Genomic DNA, 20,511 nt, shown 5'->3' with positions numbered 1-20,511 from the left:
CCTTTAGTAGCCAATGGTGCTTTATTAACCGATGGTGCTTTAGTAGCCGATGGTGCTTTAGTAGCCGATGGTGCTTTAGTAGCTGATGGTGCTTTAGTAGCCGATGGTGCTTTAGTAGCTGATGGTGCTTTAGTAGCCAATAATGCATTAACTTTTGTACATGCATCGGTTTTAGTACTTCCATGAACATATGAATCATTTGAGGTTTCATTTGTTGAATTGTTTTCCTAAAATTGACACAAAATGTAAAGACATTCAAAAACAGAAATGTAAATATTCATTTTAAAGAATTAAATATTACTATCTACCTTGTCCGATGATTCTACATTTTTATCAACAGCAGCACCTCTTCTAAAATATTTTGGAGGTGGCTTCGGAAAAGAAGCATCAACCTGAAATAATATAGTGATCATTTATCAGATAATAATGTTAATATATTTATAACTAAATGTTCAAACTTTGCAAGGAAAACAACCTGAAATAGTGAAGGATCTAGTACAACTAGATCAGATGAGTCATTAAGAGAATTAGAGAAAATCACAGGGGCACCAACTTCATCCAACTCCTGCAAAAACCAAGCAAAAAAAAAAGAAAAAAGGAATGTTCAATTAGTTATGTGCAAATGATCAATTTATAAAACAAATATGTTCAATATTAATAAATATTTACCATGACTGCAGATTGAGCCTTAAACCTTGTTGCATCTGTAAATATTGCTTTTCTCTTCCTCCAATTCCCTTTAGCTTTATTGTAGATTTTCTCAACTGTACTCTTCAATCTGTCATTCCTCTCACCTTTTTTCCTTAAATTCTGTGGGTTTTTTTTACTAAGGGCACAAAGATATCTTCACCCTCTTTAGGATCAGAAAAATCAATAGTACCCCTAATACTCTCCACTTTTTCTTTTAAAAGACCAAAGGCAGAATCAACCTCAGCCCTAGCTTGAAGAGAATCTTGACTAGACATAACAAGCTTAACAAAATTCCTAAGGGTTTGTGCCCTCCAAATAGAAGCCGCAACTATATTGGACTTTTCACCATCATCTTCAACCAAATGACTGCACATAGCCGCTTTTGTCCACCTCTTCAATATATAGAGATTGGGAATCTCTGGGACACAATGCACATGATAAACACGAAGCGCATGAGAACATAAAAAACCCATTTCAGTAAAATACTGACAAGTACAATCCACTGCAAAAGTCTCTTGGTTAAACTGAACTTCATGTTTAATCAAGTCTTTTAAGGCCTCCACACATAATAACTTTTCTCTGTAGCTGTGTTTTCGCGTTTTTCTTCTTGAGAACATGCCATCCCTTTAAGAAATTGTTCTTCAAACAAAACATATGCTTCTATAGTGTAAATCTTTCTCGCATGAAGAAGAATTCCGCAATTTGCAGCTGCAACTTCTGGTCTACCTTTCCAATTTCTGTAGTCATGACCATTCTCTTTGCTCCTCCACTCAGAAATAACATCCAAAAAAACATGATAAAAATCACATAAGCCTTGTGTCTTATCAAGTCGATGGGAAACTGACTTGTGGGTAATTTCACAACGCTGTGATGATAACACACCACCAGACCAATAGTTCTTAGAATAAGCAGGACACCACATCTCTCTGATTGTATATAAATTCTTCAACCATGGATTTTCAACGCATTTATAGTGAGTCAACATTCTGAAAAACAAAATGTTCAATATAAAAATCAAAATTGTTCATCAGAATATACCTATTTGTTCAGAGTCAGAAAAAGCATATAACTTTGTAATAACATGAAATAATAAAACGTTCATTTCTTTATAAGTAAATGTTCATAAGATTACAAGTACATATTATTTATTAATTTGAAGTAAATAAGCAATACAAATTAATTACCTTGGCCAATGATATTCAAATTCAGCAGCAGTTTCACAATACTTCAGAAGATAATTGAATATGTCACAAAAACCATCTAAAGCTCTATACTGCCCAATATGCTTCTTTGAATTCTCCCCAATATGCCACGTACATAATCTATGTCTAGCATCTGGAAAAACATTCCTTATCCCAGCAACAATGGATGGAGCTTGGTCTGTCATAATGGTTATTGGAGGATTTCCACCCATTGATGTAAGGAAAGTTTGAAAAAGCCAATTAAAAGATTCTGTTTTTTCATTGATAACAAAACCCATTCCAAACATAACATTATTAGCATGATGGTTCATACCAACAAAAGGAGCACAAATCATATCATATTTATTGGTCCTATAAGTAGTATCAAAAACCAATAAATCCCCAAAATAATCATAATCTCTCTTCATCCTACCATCACGCCAAAAGAAACTTAAAAGTCCATCTTCTTCACTAAGCTCAAAGTCATAATAAAAACCTTCTTCACTGGAATTTCTCTGAGCAAAATACTTGATTAACTGATGACAGTCATGACCTTCAAGTTTATTAGCTTTTGCACGTGATAAAGCATTATAAGCATCACTAGCTGTAAAACCAACCATAGGAGATCCGCCTACTTCTTTCCTCAAAACCCTCAAGGTATCAGACACTTTAACACCACTAGCTTTTAAAGTAGACATAAAGTAAAGAGCCTCCTTACTAACCTTCCTTTGTGATCTTATCAAATGCCTCTTATTTAGAGGAACTATAGCATGATTATGAATCATATTATGATTCACAACCGTCCACACACCATCCTTACCAATAGAAAACTGAACAAAGCAGTACACCCAGTACGCGTATCCAATCTAGCATAAGACCTTGTTCTCTTCCTTTTTTCATCTTTAACCCCTTCGCAGCTACACAAGAACCGTTTCATAGTATAAAGTTCACTGTTTTGATGTTTCCGACCTTTCCCAACCCTAATACCAAAACCTTTACTAAAAGCATATTCATTATACATATCATAAGTTTCGTCTTCATTTTTAGCTTCCTTCATCATTAACATAGATTCTGACCCTTCAACAAAAAGACTTACTTCCTTATTCACTGCGAATGGAAGAAATGTTAAATGTTAAAATAGTGATTGTTCAATGTACGTTAATATAGTGAATGATCAATTTCAATAATAACTAACATTTTTAAATTTTAAATGTTCAATATCCTTAAATAAAATGTTCAATATTAAAATAGTAATGTTAAAAATATTAAAATAGAATGTCCATGTTTAAATAGGTGTTGTTCAATGTACTTAAGTAAAATGTTCATTACGAACATAGGTAATATTCAAAATATTAAATAAAATGTTCATTGTAAAATAGAAAATGATCAATAAATCTTAATAGAAAGTTCAATATAATACAATAGAATGTTCATTATCTAAATAAAAAAGACACAATATATTTCAATGCAATGTTCATTACTAATATACGTAACATTCAAAGTCATTAAATAAAATGTTCATTATTATTGTAGACAATATTCAATTTCCTTGAACTAAATATTCATAATTTGTTAAGAATGTCATAACTAAACAATGAACAATTTTTTCTTTTGGGACAGAACAATTCAAAAATTCATAACATAATATGTATTTTATCAAAATATATAATGTTCATAAGATCTGAGCTAAAAATTCATTAACATTATATACATTGATAATAAATAAAATTATGAATAAAAATCGAACAAAAAACTAACGTACAATTGCAAAAAAATAAGAAATTCTGCAGAAAACCAAAACAAAGATACAAATCAAAATCGAAATATCCACCGAAAACACGAAAAGTATCAAAATTCTAAACACATTTTATCCAAAATCAAAATATAAAATCGAAAACAATCAAAACTAAAAACATTGAAATCAAAACAAATAAATGAAAATAATAAAAATATAAACTTACATTCTGACATCAATGTACTTAAAATTCCAGAATTAGATTCGAAAAGAGCTTCAGAATTTTCAATAACTGCGAGCTCCATCGAAACAGAGGAGAGAGAAAATAGGAGAGAGAAAAAATCGAAATAAACCCTAAGAATAAAAATTGCGCAACTTGAAGAAGAAGTAACAAAAAAAAGAAAGTTAGGAAACTTAGGAAACTTAGGAAAAAGATGCTGAACGACGTCGTTTTCGGGGGGGTACAGCCAGCGCTGGCTGTACCCGCATCACACGACGTCGTTTGGTTAGGGGTACAACCAGCTTGGCTGTACCCGAGGGCAGCCAAAAAATTGCGATTCTGCTCAAGCAAAAAAGAAGAAGGTGCGGATTGGGCCGGAGCAAGCAATCCGGATTGGGCCACGATGGGGGCTTGCAACAACCAAGAGTTAAGAAACTCATAAGTATGAGGAGATGGTGTATGCACTTTTGCAAAACGGAAAGTGGATTCTTCAAACACTACATGACGGAAAATAAATGATATCATAAATACCCTCGATGATTAGAAGGGTTTCCCAAAAAGACACATGGAGTAGACCCAACTTGAAGTTTGTTAACAGAGCATGAGCATTTGGGTTGGAGATTTATACCCAAGAACCTTAGAGGGAAGGATGTTGAGTAAATAAGTGGCCATTTGAAGGGCATGATGCCAGAAAGAGGATGGCATAGAGGCATGAAGAAGCAAGGTACACATGAAATTATTAATGGTGCGAATTTTCCATTATGCTTTACCGTTTTGAGGAGATGTGTGGGGACAAGAAAAACGGAAAAGCATCCCATCTTCATTAAAGAATTTTTGAAATGTGCCATTATCATATTCTCTACCATTGTCATAGTGAAACACTTAATTTCCCGTTCAAATTGAGTTTTAACAAATGCACGAAAATTTAGAAATATGTCACGCACGTTAGACTTAGCCGCAATCGGGAATGTCAATAGAAAATTTTTATGTTCATCAAGAAAGAAGACGTAATACAGGTGGCCCGATGAGCTTAACACCGATGATGACCATAAATCACTATGATCTATATCAAACAACAAAGAAGTGAAGGATAAAGAATCATAAAACGGCAATTTAACTTGCTTCCCCAAGGGACAAGAATGACAAAAGAAAGAGTCTTTAAATTAATTACATTGAATAAAATTATCCTTTATAAAGGAACCTAAAGCAAAAAATTTCGGATGTCATAATCTATCATGCCATAAATTAAGAGATAATGCTGCAAAAGCTGATGGAAAAGAAGTTGTCCGATTTGGAGAAGTGGTTGTGATAGGATAAATGTAACACCCCGACAATTCTCTCTTTTCTAAAATACTCTTTTAATATAAAACATAGAGAATTATCAAGGCATTATCGCCCGTGTAAAAACGTAACGGCTTATTCAGAATTTTGCAGCGGAAATCATAATAAATAACTTTAATAATTTAAATAGGTTGTAATACATATTATGTTATGAATTTCGACACAATCAAGTTCATCAACAAATTTCAACTTGGTTTCAACAAATAACACACATTCCAAGCACACAGGTATGTACGTACCTTGTGTAAACAAACTGATAGACCACTTTAACACTTTCAAAAGTCGCCTACAGAGAATTCTCCGCCTAAAACAACCAATAAAGATTCCCAATCAACTTCTAATAATTCGCAGCCATAAACAAGCATTCTAAATACATCCTAAACATATTTAGAACTTTCCTCAACATCCGAACTTAACTACTAAATCTCCTGGCATAGTGATTACTTCACTAACGATCACAAATTATCACAAATTCCAATATAACACGCAATTTACAATTTTCAGCAATATGAAATAGTTTCAAACTACTCCAAAATATGTCCAACATGCTTAAAATCATAAAAATAATAACTTTCATAATTTATAATCATCCTACTATGATTTTAAAACTATTAAAACCTTAAAATTCATGCTTTAATAATTAAAATTCTTATTTCATTTCAATTATATAATCTGAAAATTAATAATTTAATTATGCAAACATAAAATCTGAATTTCATAATTGACTCATAAAATCTATAATTTAATTCAAGAAAAACATGAATTATATTAATAAAATATAAATTAAAACATTAATAGTTTTAAGGGTTTGAGAAATAACAAAAAGTGAGGGAAATAAGGCTGGCTGGCCGGAGGTGGTGCTGCGGCAAGGCGGCACGGTGGCTATGCGAGATCAGGTTGGCGACGTCGGTGGCCGGCTGGTGGTGCGGCTGACTTACGCAAAAACAAGTAGGGAAATGGAGGATTTCCACGCGAAGGATGAGAGAGAAGAGGGTGTCGGCTGAGCAGGGCAGCGACGACGATGAAGGTGATGGTTGTGGTTGGCCTGGTGGTCGCGGCTGTGCACGCGGTGGCTACTGTTGGTTCAAGAAAACAGAAACGAGATGAGGAGGATATAAAACGAACGCAAGAAAATAAAAACGAAAGGGAAGATAACGACGAGAGGAGAGAGGAGGTGTACCGGCGGTGATGGGAGAGTGGTGCAGCGACGTTAGTCCGGCGGTGGTTGACGGCGACGGCTGCAAAGAGAGGAGCAAGTTTTGAGGGTTTGGGTTTACGTGAGTTTGAAGGAGATGGTTGGTTTGTTTTTTTTTTTTTTTTTTGGTTTTTTTTGGTTTTACGTAATATTGAAAGAGAAGGAAGGAGTAAAGTGTTTTGGGTCTTATTATTTGGGCTTTGTCAGTTGGGCTAGAATTAGGATTTAGTTTTAGGATTTCAATCCAAAATCGATTAGGATCGTTTTCTAAATTCAATCGGTTTCGTAATTCGATTTCTTTTCAACATAAAATTCTAAAATTATTTTAAATTCATAAATCGTTGAAATATTTAAAACGTATAAAAATAAATATTCGTTAATTACCTTTTTATTTCTAAAATTCGTAAAATCTATTTAAATATAATTAACTATACGTTGAAATATATTAAAAGATTTATAAAATTACGGGGGATTACAATCTACCCCTCTTAAAAGAAGTTTCGTCCCGAAACTTGACACGAAAATTCACACATTTTTCAAAAGTTTTCAACTTATTCTTACTGGAGAAGTACTTTGTGACACTCTTGTGCATTCTTTTGCCAACTAAGAGTTACTTGCAATATTCACGAACACATTTCAACTCTTGTGGAGGATCCATTTACTTGCATCAACATGTATAATTTGCTAAAATAAGCATAAAAATGCATAAAAACACCATAAAATTAGGTAAAAAGCGCGAATTTATATCGCATTCTACCCCTCGTAAAGAAAACGAGTTACGCCCTCGTAACTCATCTCAGGGAATAACTTTGGGTATTTCTTTCTCAACGAATTATGTCTTCAATACAATATTCTCACTAAACTAATTCCAACAAGTAAGACTTCTACAATTCTTTCCATACAATGCCTCAACATGTGACATCGTAATGCTTGCATGGTAACTATTGATGCACGAAAATTCAATCGAACCTAGGTGGCCTTCCCAATTACCCTTAAAATCCATAACACAGGTTCTCAACATATATTCCGTTAGTAATCTTAGTATGTCTATCGTTTGCAGGGTGGAAAGAAATACTCATTTTCAATGTTGTCCCAAATTTAACTGGACCTTATTGCCAAAATTTCAGACTTTTGTGCTCGGTAAGGATCTTACATGTTGCCCTATAAAGGTAATGTCTCCAAATATTCGCAGATAACACAATAGTAGCTAGGTTTAGGTCATGAGTAGGTTAATTAGTCTCATAGGGTTTCAACTAACGCGACAACATGTGCAGAGATTAAATGTTCTTTTCAAACTTGGAAAGTTTACTCCCATTTCTCACTCCACTTTAATTTCGATTCCTTTTTCAAACAGGTTGGTCATTGGTTTTGCTTTCTTCCAAAATTCTTTCACAACCTCTTATAATGGTCATCTAGGTTTAGAAAACTTCAGATATCAGACGCATTCTTTGGAGTAGGTCACTCACTCACATCTTAAATCTTAGCAGGATTTACAGAAACTCCTTCTGCTCAACTTTTCCTTTTTACCGAACTTCATTACGCCTTTAATATATGTATAACTTTTGGCTTAACTCTTAGATCTTACACCAATTCATGTGTTTCCTCCCGTCCTTTCAATACAACAATGATTTTTAACGATCCTGGACCACTCGAATCTTCTCTTAAATTTATTCCCTTACGTAACATAGTTCTCAATCAATTTAGTCCTTCACTTTTCCGTCGGTGTCACTTATACACATATGACTTCAAGATTTGTATACTTCATTTAATAAAACTAGATTCTTTCTAAGCGTCTCCAATATAATCCTCAAGTGTTCGTCATGCTCTTTCTCATTCTTTGAATAGTTCGGCATACCATCAATAAATACAACAACAAACTTATCTAGAAATTCTTGGGAAATCCTATTCATTAAATCCATAAATATGGCAGGTGCATTGGTTAACCCAAAAGGCATTACTGTAAACCCATAATGACCAAAACGAGTCCTAAATGCGGTCTTATGTATGTCTTTCTCAGCTACTCTCAACTGGTGATACCCCGAATGCAAATCGATCTCCAAGAACACACTTTCCCCATTCAATTGATCAAATAGGTCATCTATCTTAGGCAAAGGATACTTGTTATTGATACTGACATTGTTTAGCTCCCAAAAATCGATGCACAATCCCATACTTCCATCTTTTCTTAACAAACAACACCTGAGCTCCCCACGGTGATGTACTAGGCTCTAAAATAACCCTTATCGAACAACTCTTGCAACTGCATGTGTCTTCAATTCGTTCATTTCAGGAAGTGTCATTCTATATGGTGCTTTAGATATATGCGTCATTCTAGGAACTAAGTCTATAGGGGACATAACGACTCTTAGCAAGTGGCATACCTGCAATCTCACTAGGAAACACATCCATGAATTCATTCACAATTGGAACATCCTCGATCTTCATTCCGACTTCGTAACTCACATCTAGCTCACACAACCGAAAAATAGTTCATAAGGCAAGTTCTTAAACAATTTGGTACACATTATGGTTACAACAGTAGGAATACTAACGGGTAAATCAATCACCTCAAAAGCTACTAACTTCAGACTCTTAATAAGAGATGACGAAACAAAAGAATAAGCTTTCCCTGAATCAAATAACTTTCTAACTAGCACGGAGTTAATAGAAATGTAACAGAAACTAAGTCAACAGGTCGTTCCGCTTCATTTCGACTTATCACAAACAGTTTACCCGGGGCCTTGTTATGGTTGTTATTCTAATTAGCAGACTTATGGAGGTTTTCTTGGTTGTTTTGTGACCCTATAGGCTTCGAACTCTAATTTCTTGACTGGTTAAATCCCGACTTCACCTGGTTACCACTCCCATTACCATTTTGTTCCCTTTTCTGATTAGTAAAGCACTCATACTTCCTATGCCCCTTTTTCTAACAATAGTTACAGTTCATTAATTCTCCCTTACAATTCCTACCAAGATGGTTGTTATTGCACATCTTACAGTGTTACACTCTCTCAGATTGGTTCCTATTGTTGTGACCCTGTTTGTTCCTTCCTTGAAAGTTTCAATTCTCATTCCCATTTTCATCCATATTTCTCTTGAAATTCCCTTGGTTTTCCCCAGCATTAAACTCTTTTCTTTTCTCCCCGACAACAATATTTTTCTTGTCCCTTCTAGAATGCAAACCATAAATATGAGCAGCTTCCCCATACACAATATCCAAAGATGTAAAGGTTTCCCCACCTAATCCTAAGGTGGTCATGCTATAAATCTGCTATAGTATTCATCGATGGTCATGCTCCCCATACTAAGGTTTATGAATTCCTAAACTTTTTGCTTTCTCATAAAAGGTAGGGTAAAACTTTCCCTTAAGGCAGTAACAATTGAATCCTAATTGAATCTCTCAGCAGCGCTAAGCCTAATTCTATTCTCTCCACCATAAATCGGCTTCATCTTCAAATACATGACAACTTGACCCACTCTCATATTCTCAAGATAGTTCACAACCCCAAACAATTTCTCAAACTCTCCAACCCGGTTTTCTAAAAAGGTAAGGTCAGCTTTTCCGCCAAGAGGCGAATAACAACAACTAGGTCATTATTGTTGGAAATAATATATATTCTACTTTAGGTATAAAACATCACTTAATAGTATCCTATACCACGTAATATCTCCCCAACAGACAGAATTCAAGTAAATCAAACAATCATTTACGAATGTGCACCAATCATCTACGAAGTTGCAACAATTATTCCAAGGTAATCTCCTCGATCATTCATGAACGATATTCACAAAAAGGAATTCAATTGAGGAACAAGGAACCAAATTCAATCATCACGAATAATAAGGTAGGATAAAAGAAGAAAACATTCCCCTTGCGTGCCCAAAATGAACTCTTGATCCTTTGAATAATCAATAATCTAACTTTTATTCCTCAAAAGAGTATTAATAACAATTTCTAAACCGTAATAACGCATTTGTCCTCAAAATACAATAAAGGTTCTATGATATAAACATAAACTGTTGTTGGCGAATTATGGAATTCCCAAATTGGAAAAAAAATACTTTAACTTCTATTGCTAACTCTATAAAGTTTTATTATATCCTTGAAAAGAATAAAGAATAACTCAAACTCTTATTGCTTTAACTTTAAACTATTGTAGCTATGCCACTTATTCTTTAAAACATAAAAGAACTAACGAACTATTACAACTTCAAATGTTTAAGGCATCTTGCCTATCTGTTCTTTCCTTGGAAACTTGTGGAGTGAAATCTAGATCTTCAATATTCGTCGAATTCTTCTTCCAAGTCTGAGTCTTTTTTCATGTCTTCATCTTGATGAGGCTCACTTGCCGCCTCACCATCACCTCAAAACTCCACATCTGAATCACTAAAGATCTCAATGGTAAGCTCATGGGCCTCTAGGTTAGGGTTTTCTGCCTCAACTCATATATTCTCATCCTCAACGGCTACATCATTTCCCTCTAGATTAGAACCCACTTTCTGCTACCTTAACAATGGTGGTCATAATCTCTGACTCGTATCTCCACCTACCTTTCCTAGTCTCATACTTGGCCAAATTTGGTGTTCCATTATCAAAATGCATGTCTTTAAATTTTTCTTTGAGTTCTAGGTATGGAATTTTTTTTGGTAAACAATTAATGATAGTGGTTGCTACGGTATCTTTTCTCATTAAGATAGGTTGCTCTTGAATCCTAGCAACATATTCACATCCAAACACAACTTTCTTCACGTAAATATCAGGGGTTTCTATATCAAGTTTCTCGAAGGATCCTATGTTGGTGTACTTGGAAAGAAACATTTTATTCTTGAAATAAACAATTCCAGGTCTCACTAACGACTTTCCAACCAAATCATAAACAAAGTTCAATAACGCAATAAGTTTGGTGGAAGCAAACAATTCTTTATGCACATTTAAATGCAACACTTAAACAATTAGCACACGCACGTACATAACAATCAATTTCTTATGCTAACCTTGACTAGCTACTAATGCACATATAGTTCTATCTTATATGCCCTTCTTATACTACCCATCTCTCATAAACTAAAGCACTGGAATAATTTAAATAACAAAGTAAAAGGACGATAATATAAGAAAATTATAACATAGAATAATAATATAAATAAAAATATAAAATAAATAAAGTAAAATAAATAAAGGAAATGCGTAACGAATAAATTCGAAAATAAAGTTATTAATTCGAAAAAGATTTATATTTCCTAAATAACGAATTCTAACTCTTGAAACAGCTAAAAAAAATAAATAAAAATAATAATAAAAAAATTTGAACTTCTTTAAAAAATGTGTACTCATTATTTTTGAATAATAAATAATAAGAAAAATAAAAATGTCGAAAGTATCACTTTAACTTGAATAAATAATTTCGTTTCGAACTTAAATAAGAAATATTATATACTTTCAAACAAGATAACAGGAAATCGGCCCCAAAAAAAAAAGTACCAATTTTTTGAACACTATAATACGATGGAGCTCGATTTTAAGAAATTTATTTTAAATAACTAGATAGTTATGAGCCTAAATTTTTTATTAAAGTAAAACCTTAGCTTCTAGATACCACTTTGTAACACCCCGACAATTCTCTCTTTTCTAAAATACTCTTTTAATATAAAACATAGAGAATTATCAAGATATTATCGCCCGTGTAAAAACGTAACGGCTTATTCAGAATTTTGCAGCGGAAATCATAATAAATAACTTTAATAATTTAAATAGGTCAACTACCAAAACCAACAAACCGAAGTCGACCTAATTAGTTCAAATCAAATTCAAGTCCATTAAAACAAGTTCAACAAAACCAAATTCAAATGAGATAAAATAACGACTACACAAATCTCTCCAGATCCCGAACCCTAGTGATGCATCATCTTCAAACCTGCAATGGACAATGCTTGTTGATCCCTAGAGACTGCTCACCAAAGATTGGGTCATCACAGGATCAATAAGGCATAGCCATGATCAACATGCACAAGCAAAAGCACGCAATCAACAAAGCTGAGTACTACATACTAAATCAATAATAATCCTAACATGATTCTATTAAACGAACAATCTTAACATGATTCTAATAACGTACATAAGGGCAACCAAAACATAATAATTTGAAACCACACTTAACTAGACTGGACTAGACTTTTGTAACATTAATATTATTTTAATTGAAATAGGTTATGGACCGAGTTTTCTAGCTAGAAGCTTCACTAAGGAAGACGAGGTACGGGCGCGACTCCGTAACCTCAGTGACCTGCGATATCGAGGAACGTTTGAATAAAAAATAGGACACGGTGATCAATCCGGTCCGAGATAAAGGCCATGGGCTACCACCATGAACCCCAACTCCTGTTTGTCCGTCACTTTAGACGTGCATAGTCTAAAGCTATTGCTACTCAGTTTCACTTTACATGATTTACAAATTGAAACCCTGTTATGACTCAACAATCACATAAGGCATACAATCCACATTTATTCACAATTGTTTTTATCTTGGAATTAAGTAAGTGATCACAAATGTATCAAACAAGACTCATTCCAATTAAACCCAACCTTTCCTTTAATACTGATCAACCCCTCTATATGGGTATAAGGTTTCAACTTACTAAACAAGGTCCTCGGCCCTCATAAAGTAGTGAAAAGCTAAAAGGGAACAAAGAACAATCGATCTGAATCAATATATATAATAATCTAATGTTCCCAACCAACATGTTCGCATCAATCATCTACTAACATGTTATAATTCTCATAACGAAATACATATGCTTAACATGTCCATCCAACAATATTAAACATGAAATTCCGACACAATCAAGTTCATCAACAAATTTCAACTTGGTTTCAACAAATAACACACATTCCAAGCACACAGGTATGTACGTACCTTGTGTAAACAAACTGATAGACCACTTTAACACTTTCAAAAGTCGCCTACAGAGAATTCTCCACCTAAAACAACCAATAAAGATTCCCAATCAACTTCTAATAATTCGCAGCCATAAACAAGCATTCTAAATACATCCTAAACATATTTAGAACTTTCCTCAACATCCGAACTTAACTACTAAATCTCCTGGCATAGTGATTACTTCACTAACGATCACGAATTATCACAAATTCCAATATAACACGCAATTTACAATTTTCAGCAATATGAAATAGTTTCAAACTACTCCAAAATATGTCCAACATGCTTAAAATCATAAAAATAATAACTTTCATACTTTATAATCATCCTACTATGATTTTAAAACTATTAAAACCTTAAAAATTCATGCTTTAATAATTAAAATTCTTATTTCAATTCAATTATATAATCTGAAAATTAATAATTTAATTATGCAAACATAAAATCTGAATTTCATAATTGACTCATAAAATCTATAATTTAATTCAAGAAAAACATGAATTATATTAATAAAATATAAATTAAAACACTAATAGTTTTAAGGGTTTGAGAAATAACCAAAAGTGAGGGAGATAAGGCTGGCTGGCCGGAGGTGGTGCTGCGGCAAGGCGGCACGGTGGCAATGCGAGATCAGGTTGGCGACGTCGGTGTCCGGCTGGTGGTGCGGCTGACTTACGCAAGAACAAGCAGGGAAATGAAGGATTTCCACGCGAAGGATGAGAGAGAAGAGGGTGTCGGCTGAGCAGGGCAGCGACGACGATGAAGGTGATGGTTGTGGTTGGCCTGGTGGTCGCGGCTGTGCACGCGGTGGCTACCGTTGGTTCAAGAAAACAGAAACGAGATGAGGAGGATATAAAACGAACGCAAGAAAATAAAAACGAAAGGGAAGATAACGACGAGAGGAGAGAGGAGGTGTACCGACGGTGATGGGAGAGTGGTGCAGCGACGTTAGTCCGGCGGTGGTTGACGGCGACGGCTGCAAAGAGAGGAGCAAGTTTTGAGGGTTTGGGTTTACGTGAGTTTGAAGGAGATGGTTGGTTTGTTTGTTTGTTTTTTTTTTTTTGTTTTTACGTAATATTGAAAGAGAAGGAAGGAGTAACGTGTTTTGGGTCTTATTATTTGGGCTTTGTCAGTTGGGCTAGAATTAGGATTTAGTTTTAGGATTTCAATCCAAAATCGATTAGGATCGTTTTCTAAATTCAATCGGTTTCGTAATTCGATTTCTTTTCAACATAAAATTCTAAAATTATTTTAATTTCTTAAATCGTTGAAATATTTAAAACGTATAAAAATAAATATTCGTTAATTACCTTTTTATTTCTAAAATTCGTAAAATCTATTTAAATATAATTAACTATACGTTGAAATATATTAAAAGATTTATAAAATTACGGGGGATTACAATAAAGATTGCCCAAATTATTACATCTCATGAGTTCCACCCCCATCCTAAAATGCTTCACAGAAATTCCAAAAGGATCAAACTCAACAGAAACCCAATTATCATTAACAAATTGACGAACGGAAATGAGATTTTTTTGATAAGTTTGAGAGCATAAAAGACATTTTTCAAAGATAAAGGCGTGTTTGGGGGCGGGCGGGGGGGGGGGGGGGGGTACAAGGATGATTGGCCGCAACCTAGAATTGGAATAGCCTGAACATTTCCGACAACAATATTACGATTAGTGCTCAAATTAAAATAAGAAGTGAGAGTACCTTGATTTCCGGTCATGTACTCATGTTGCCCGGTATCCATATAACATTGATCATCTGGTGGAGAAAGAGTGAGAGTGTGCATAGCTTGGTCAATATCCGTAGGAGTGTTCACCGGGCCGTAACCTGAAGACGGGGCCAAAAATGCCGCATGGGCCTGTGGTCGAGAGCTCTCCAAGAACTCTGGCCTGAAACCGATTTACAGTGGGCCTGAATCTAGAAGTGGGATAGGGGCATGGTGGCTGGCCTAAGGTTGCCAGGCCCACCCCTACTGTTGATTCTGCCAAGCAGGAGGAGGAGGAGGTTGTAAAGATGGTTGTGGGCCGGGTCGGGCCGAGCCCACGAGTCGTGGGCCTAATCGTGTCGGGCCCATGCCAGGCCCACATTGTTTCGTGCCGTGTCGTCTCGGGCCGAAAAGTTAAAAATAAGGCCCAGGTCCGGCCCAAGCCCACGTGCTTTCGGGCCGGGCCCACGTGCATAAGGCTAATTTGACTAAATTTAACGTGCTTTGTCGTACCGGGTCGAGTCGTGACATGCCTTGTCGTGCTTTTTGCAAAAAATTAAGGCCCAGGCCCGGCCCACGACTTCGTGCCCGTGCCGGGCCGTGCTTTTTGCGTGCTCGTGCCGGACCGTGCTTTTTTCGTGCCGGGTCGGGTCGGATTTCGGGCCAGCCCGGCCCACAGCCATCTTTAGGAGGTTGGGAGTATACCTGCTGCAGCCCACTACCCCCACCTGTGTTACCACCTGCATTGCCGCCGTTTCCAAGACCCTTTCGACCGGCCACTGCCGCCTCCCCCTTTTCCCTCTTCACCACCGCGATCACCACGATGCTAGTAATTATTATTCAACCCACAATTGTTGTTATTATGAGAAGCATGAGAGGAGTGAGAGGAAAATGAGGACGCACCACCGTCGCCCAGATTCTGGGCAAAGACAAGAGCATCGTTTGGTAGTGACTCATCATCGAAGGCGCGGTTGGCCATACGGGCTTGAGCAAACGGAGGAAGGGGATCCTTGTGTTCAATGAGAGGAACAACACCATTGTAGGCCTCCGTGAGACTACAACACAAGTGAAGAACGAGCCTCTGGTTTGACACTAGAGCACCGATGTCCGACAACTGATCGGAGAGTGTCTTGAGACGGTCGCAATAACTAGTCATATTAGGGTAATCTCGCAGTTTGATAGCCCTGAATAGTGGCTCAAGAATCACAGCACGAGAGCCCTTATTTTTAGTAAACCAATATCTCCTCCTCCTCATTGGGTTGTCAGGCTCATTTCATATTTTCTGAAGCTACTGGCCGCCCCTGCTTCCTTAAGCAAGCACGTAAATCTCGTTGTGTTTTTTATTCCTTTCCTTCTACAAATTCGTGTATTGCTCATTTCCTTACTTTGTTGATTACTGTTATTGTTTTCCACAAATGAGGTTGCCATAATCTAGAACATAACACTGGTCTCTTTTTTAACTCTTGCAAAGAAAATTAATGATCTCTATTTGAACTCTTAACAAATAATTAGAACACTCTAATTTTTCCGGGGAAGGAGGGGATCACAGGGAAGTAGCATGGCTATATAAAAGCTTCTGTACGGGATAATAATGTAACAGAGAAAAAGAATGCTAAATCATACTTGAAACTCTAAAATCACATAATTAATCATACTTGAAACTCTAAAATCACATAATTCCACATGTTTCGTTATGCACATGTAAGAAGTTGCAAATCTAATGGTAAAGCCGGTGCGCAGCCACCTGTGTTTGCTAATTTTGAAGATGTAGTTCAAACTAACAGGCCAGGATATTTCAAAAATTCACAATTACAATGAGATCTAACATATCTAAATTCAGTAACTAGATATCCAATTTTCTGATTGCATCGGATCCACAACGGAGTGGAAGGTAACGCCTATGCCTCAGCGGTCTCACTATCCTGGCAGGCATCAGATTGGTCGAGCTCCGAACTCAAGATACGATGGAGCAGTATATCTACTCTTTGGCTTCGTGATTTATGACTGAAACAAAAACAAAAATTATTAAAAATAAAACATACTCTGTCAGCTTATGAAGTGAAGAATAGAGGATTTTGTTATACGGCTCTTTTAAAACAATACATACCCAGTATAACGGCGATGATAATTTTTTCCTTTGCCCTGGAGACAGCAGTAAATGATGATAATAAGCTTCAACTAATATAATTATTGTAGGAGAATATAGCACAAATGTGAGAATAAATCACGCAATAGTATACAAAGTAGTAAGAATAAATCATGCAATAATATATACGAAGTAGTAAATCATGCACAAATGAAAGGTCAAAGAGACCTTTCAGGCAATAAGTCAAGTCCGGGAAGGAGGAATTGCCTTGTACAGTATGTATTCTCGTAACAATGACCAACTAATTTAAAGAACCCGTAATGGAGGATGTACAACAAAGCACAATTTACCTTGACAACTTCAGAGATGTGATCATAAGTATTGGGGCACGGGGACGGTACAGGGACGGGGACATTACGGCGACGGCTAGGAAACATTTCTAAAGTATTGGAGCAAGGTAGGTTTTAGCGGGGATGGCGTGGTTAAAAAGGGAACATCACAAGGACAGTAAATAGAAATTCAACCCGTCCCACACTCTTTTTTTAAAATAAAAGAAAAAACAAAGAAAAAGGAGGGGATAAGTTAGCGTTTCGCAGTGACAGAATATTAGAGGGACTGGGAGAAGGGCTATTTCCCCCCAAACCCCATAACGAATGACAAAACTATGGTCACTCTCCAACGGCTTCTTCCTTCTCTTAACATGAAGACTGCCATGTGGAACGTGCGGAGAACTTCCCGTGATGCTTTTCTGTCTCAGTGTAAGGATATATGTAACTTTACTCATACATCGGGCTTAGTTGACTTACATTATCGCAGAAATCCTTAAACTTAATACAATACTAGGGATGAGATTAATTTAATTAGGGAGAGATTAGGTAGTGGTCTAGCTAAATTCCGCCACACTTTCCTCGTACTTATTCTGATCATGCCCCCTTAATTGTGTGTATGGATAACCCTTTTGTTGCAGGCCCCTTTCCTTTTGGGGGCAAGGAAGTATGTGTGGAACACCTGGAATTTTCTAATTCTTTTTTGTTAATAACGAGGTCTCCTCTAATTGTTCTTTTGTACAAGATCATGATAAATTTTCTTCATAATATTAAGGATTGAAGTCATAACATCTGTGGAAATTTAAACCTGATCAGAAATCCCCTTTTAGCTAGGATCAATGGAATTCAAATCTCTTTGCCTAAAGGACATTCCTTTTTCTTTTTCTTTTATGGTTAATTTTGAAATTTTGTACTTTTGGACCTTAGTTAAGGGAAATTTTTAACTCTCAGGGACAATGGTGGAAATTAGGTGACGAATCCTACTATTTAAAAGACATGGCTTAATCGTATTTTCGGAATATTTTTCAATCATCCCTTGTTTTTAGTAATAGAATATGTACTTTTGAGAGTTCGGAATATCTCACCCGGGATCATATAGATACTCTAAATTAAATCAACCGGTTTCTTAAGGTCAAATTCAATTTGTTTAATATGGACCCCATGAAATTTCAAGGTCTTAATGACATTCAACCTTTTTTCTACCAAAAGTGTTTGGGAAATAATTGCGACACCTCATTCATGCTTATTGTTTGGATTGTTTCTCTACAGTTTAAGGGTGTGAACAATTCTTTTATTTCTTTGATTCCAAAAACTGAAAGTCCTGTGGTTATGTCAGATTTTAGACCAATTGGTTTGTGCAATACCGTATATAAGCTCACCCCTTAAGTTCTGACTTCTAGGTCGAGATCCCTAACGGACTATAAGATAAGCCCCTTATCATCTAGTTTCATCAAGGGCTGGGGAATTGAGGATAATGTCATAATTATGAAAGAAATTGCTCATATTTTTTACAAAGCAAGAAAAGGAAAGAATCTATTGGCTTAAAAATTTGATCTTACTAACGCTTATGATGCTTTGGAATGGAGTTTGGTTAGGGAAACCTTAGTGGGATTTCACTTTCCAGATCGGATGATTGACAGTATCATGCGTTGCGTAACCTTTTCCAGCATTTCTGTTTTGTGGAATGGAGAGATCACTTGCCAATTCTATCCTTCTCGAGAATTAGGCAAGGTGATCCCCTTTCAACTTACATCTTTGTGCTTTGCATGGAAATACTTTCTCTCTTAATTCAAGATAGCATTAAACATGGAATATGAAAACCTATTCATTTAACAAAGACTATTGAGATCTTCCACATTCTATGCTAATGATGTCTTCCTTTCAGGTCAAAGAAGTATTTGTAATATCAACACTATGATGCATGCTTAGTTTAAAAAAGCGCGCCTAGGCACAAGGCTCACCTAGGCTCAGCCTTCGGCGCCTTGAGCTCTCCAGGCTCACTGATGTCAACCAGGCGCGCGCCTTCGTGCGCCTTAGGTAAGGCGCAAGGCGCAGCGCCTTGTGCGCCTTCGGTCTTCAGGCGCAATAGGATGACATGGATCTTTTATTTACATTTTTTTTTCTTTTTTAATGATATAAACACACCCATGTGACCTATCAACGGTCATATCTCTACAACCTTAGCTTTTTGGGTAGTGGAAGTAGCATAATATGAGCTAATTTTCATATTTCAAGCTTGTAATTACCATGGAAGGTTCTAATTCTATGGAAGGTTCTAATTCTGGCACTCCATCGTCGGGATCACGCAATGCTTATGAACCGGCAAGAAAATATGGCACTCCAATAGAAATATGTTGTTTTGAGTATAAATTGTGTTAATTTTTTTCTATACCGAATTTTAAGGTTTATTAGAAAATTGTGTGCGCCTTGTATCCAAAAGGCGCGCGCCTGAGCCTTGCGCCTTGCGCCTAGGCTCCATGACCCTTGTGCGCCTTAGTGCGCCTTGCGCCTTTTTAAACTAAGGATGCATGTCATGTCTACTTTTGGTGATGTTTCTAGATTGAAAGTGAACTTTAATAAATCTTCTCTCATTTCCCCACCTAAGATGTTTTTTAAAGTTAAGTATGACATTTCATATGGTTATCCCTTCAAACTTCTTGTTCCTTTGGAAAATACGGTTAGACCTCATAAGCTAAAAGGTTCTCATTTTTTGGGTCTCCTAGATAAAACTTCAGCAAAGATGGTTGGCAAGCTAAACTTTTGAACATTGCTGGTAGAAATACTGTTGGATATATTTTAGGAAATAATATATTTTGTGTATCATTTAGTTTATGTTTTAGGAATGATTATATTCTGTGCATCATTCTAGTCAACCAGTTTCCTGATACATTAAGGTTTCCTAAGTGTAAAAGGAGTCTAGGGTTAACTTAGCTTTGTATATAAGCTGCCTCTTCACACTTTCTCCTCCAATATTTGTCATGGACAGTACGGTTTTGACCAGTTCATGCGGACCACACTCTTTTTACTTATCGTAAAGGGAAAGACATACTTTCTGTTTTAGTATATGTTGATGATATCTTAG

The 20,511-nt window shown here is 36.0% G+C and overlaps 2 protein-coding genes across 2 annotated transcripts in view; both read right to left on the bottom strand.

Moving 5' to 3' along the window:
* Positions 1 to 1,240: 1,240 nt before the first annotated feature.
* On the bottom strand, positions 1,241 to 16,272 carry LOC110790233 (protein FAR1-RELATED SEQUENCE 5-like). The gene is made up of 7 exons (XM_056836180.1): positions 15,949 to 16,272; positions 15,755 to 15,843; positions 15,017 to 15,201; positions 8,744 to 8,827; positions 2,727 to 2,978; positions 1,875 to 2,634; positions 1,241 to 1,676 (listed from the first exon to the last, which is right to left on the bottom strand). Exons 1-7 carry the CDS (start codon positions 16,270 to 16,272, stop codon positions 1,241 to 1,243), a joined length of 2,130 nt encoding a protein of 709 aa, XP_056692158.1.
* A 365-nt stretch (positions 16,273 to 16,637) lies between these two features.
* The window catches only part of LOC110790246 (two pore calcium channel protein 1A), a 48,047-nt gene continuing 44,173 nt past the window's right edge, over positions 16,638 to 20,511 (bottom strand). Inside the window, exons 22-23 of the mRNA XM_021995033.2 lie at positions 17,125 to 17,159; positions 16,638 to 17,021 (exon numbers count right to left, since the gene is read on the bottom strand). Coding sequence (XP_021850725.2) covers positions 16,916 to 17,021; positions 17,125 to 17,159 — 141 coding nt within the window. The 3' untranslated portion in view covers positions 16,638 to 16,915. The remainder of the gene's footprint in view (positions 17,022 to 17,124; positions 17,160 to 20,511) is intronic.

This window comes from Spinacia oleracea, chromosome 2 (assembly GCF_020520425.1).
Source record: "Spinacia oleracea cultivar Varoflay chromosome 2, BTI_SOV_V1, whole genome shotgun sequence".
NCBI lineage: Eukaryota > Viridiplantae > Streptophyta > Magnoliopsida > Caryophyllales > Amaranthaceae > Spinacia > Spinacia oleracea.
The sequence above is the reverse complement of the archived record's forward strand: the minus strand, read 5'-3'. Positions and strand labels throughout refer to the sequence as shown.

Excerpts from the sequence above, each read along its gene's own strand:
- LOC110790233 (XM_056836180.1), bottom strand. The coding sequence starts at position 16,272 with ATGAGGAGGAGGAGATATTGGTTTACTAAAAATAAGGGCTCTCGTGCT. Across the intron at positions 15,844-15,948 it reads CACTACCAAACGATGCTCTT|CATCGTGGTGATCGCGGTGG; the intron begins GTCTTTGCCCAG and ends AATAATTACTAG. Across the intron at positions 15,202-15,754 it reads AAACGGCGGCAATGCAGGTG|GCCAGAGTTCTTGGAGAGCT; the intron begins GTAACACAGGTG and ends AATCGGTTTCAG.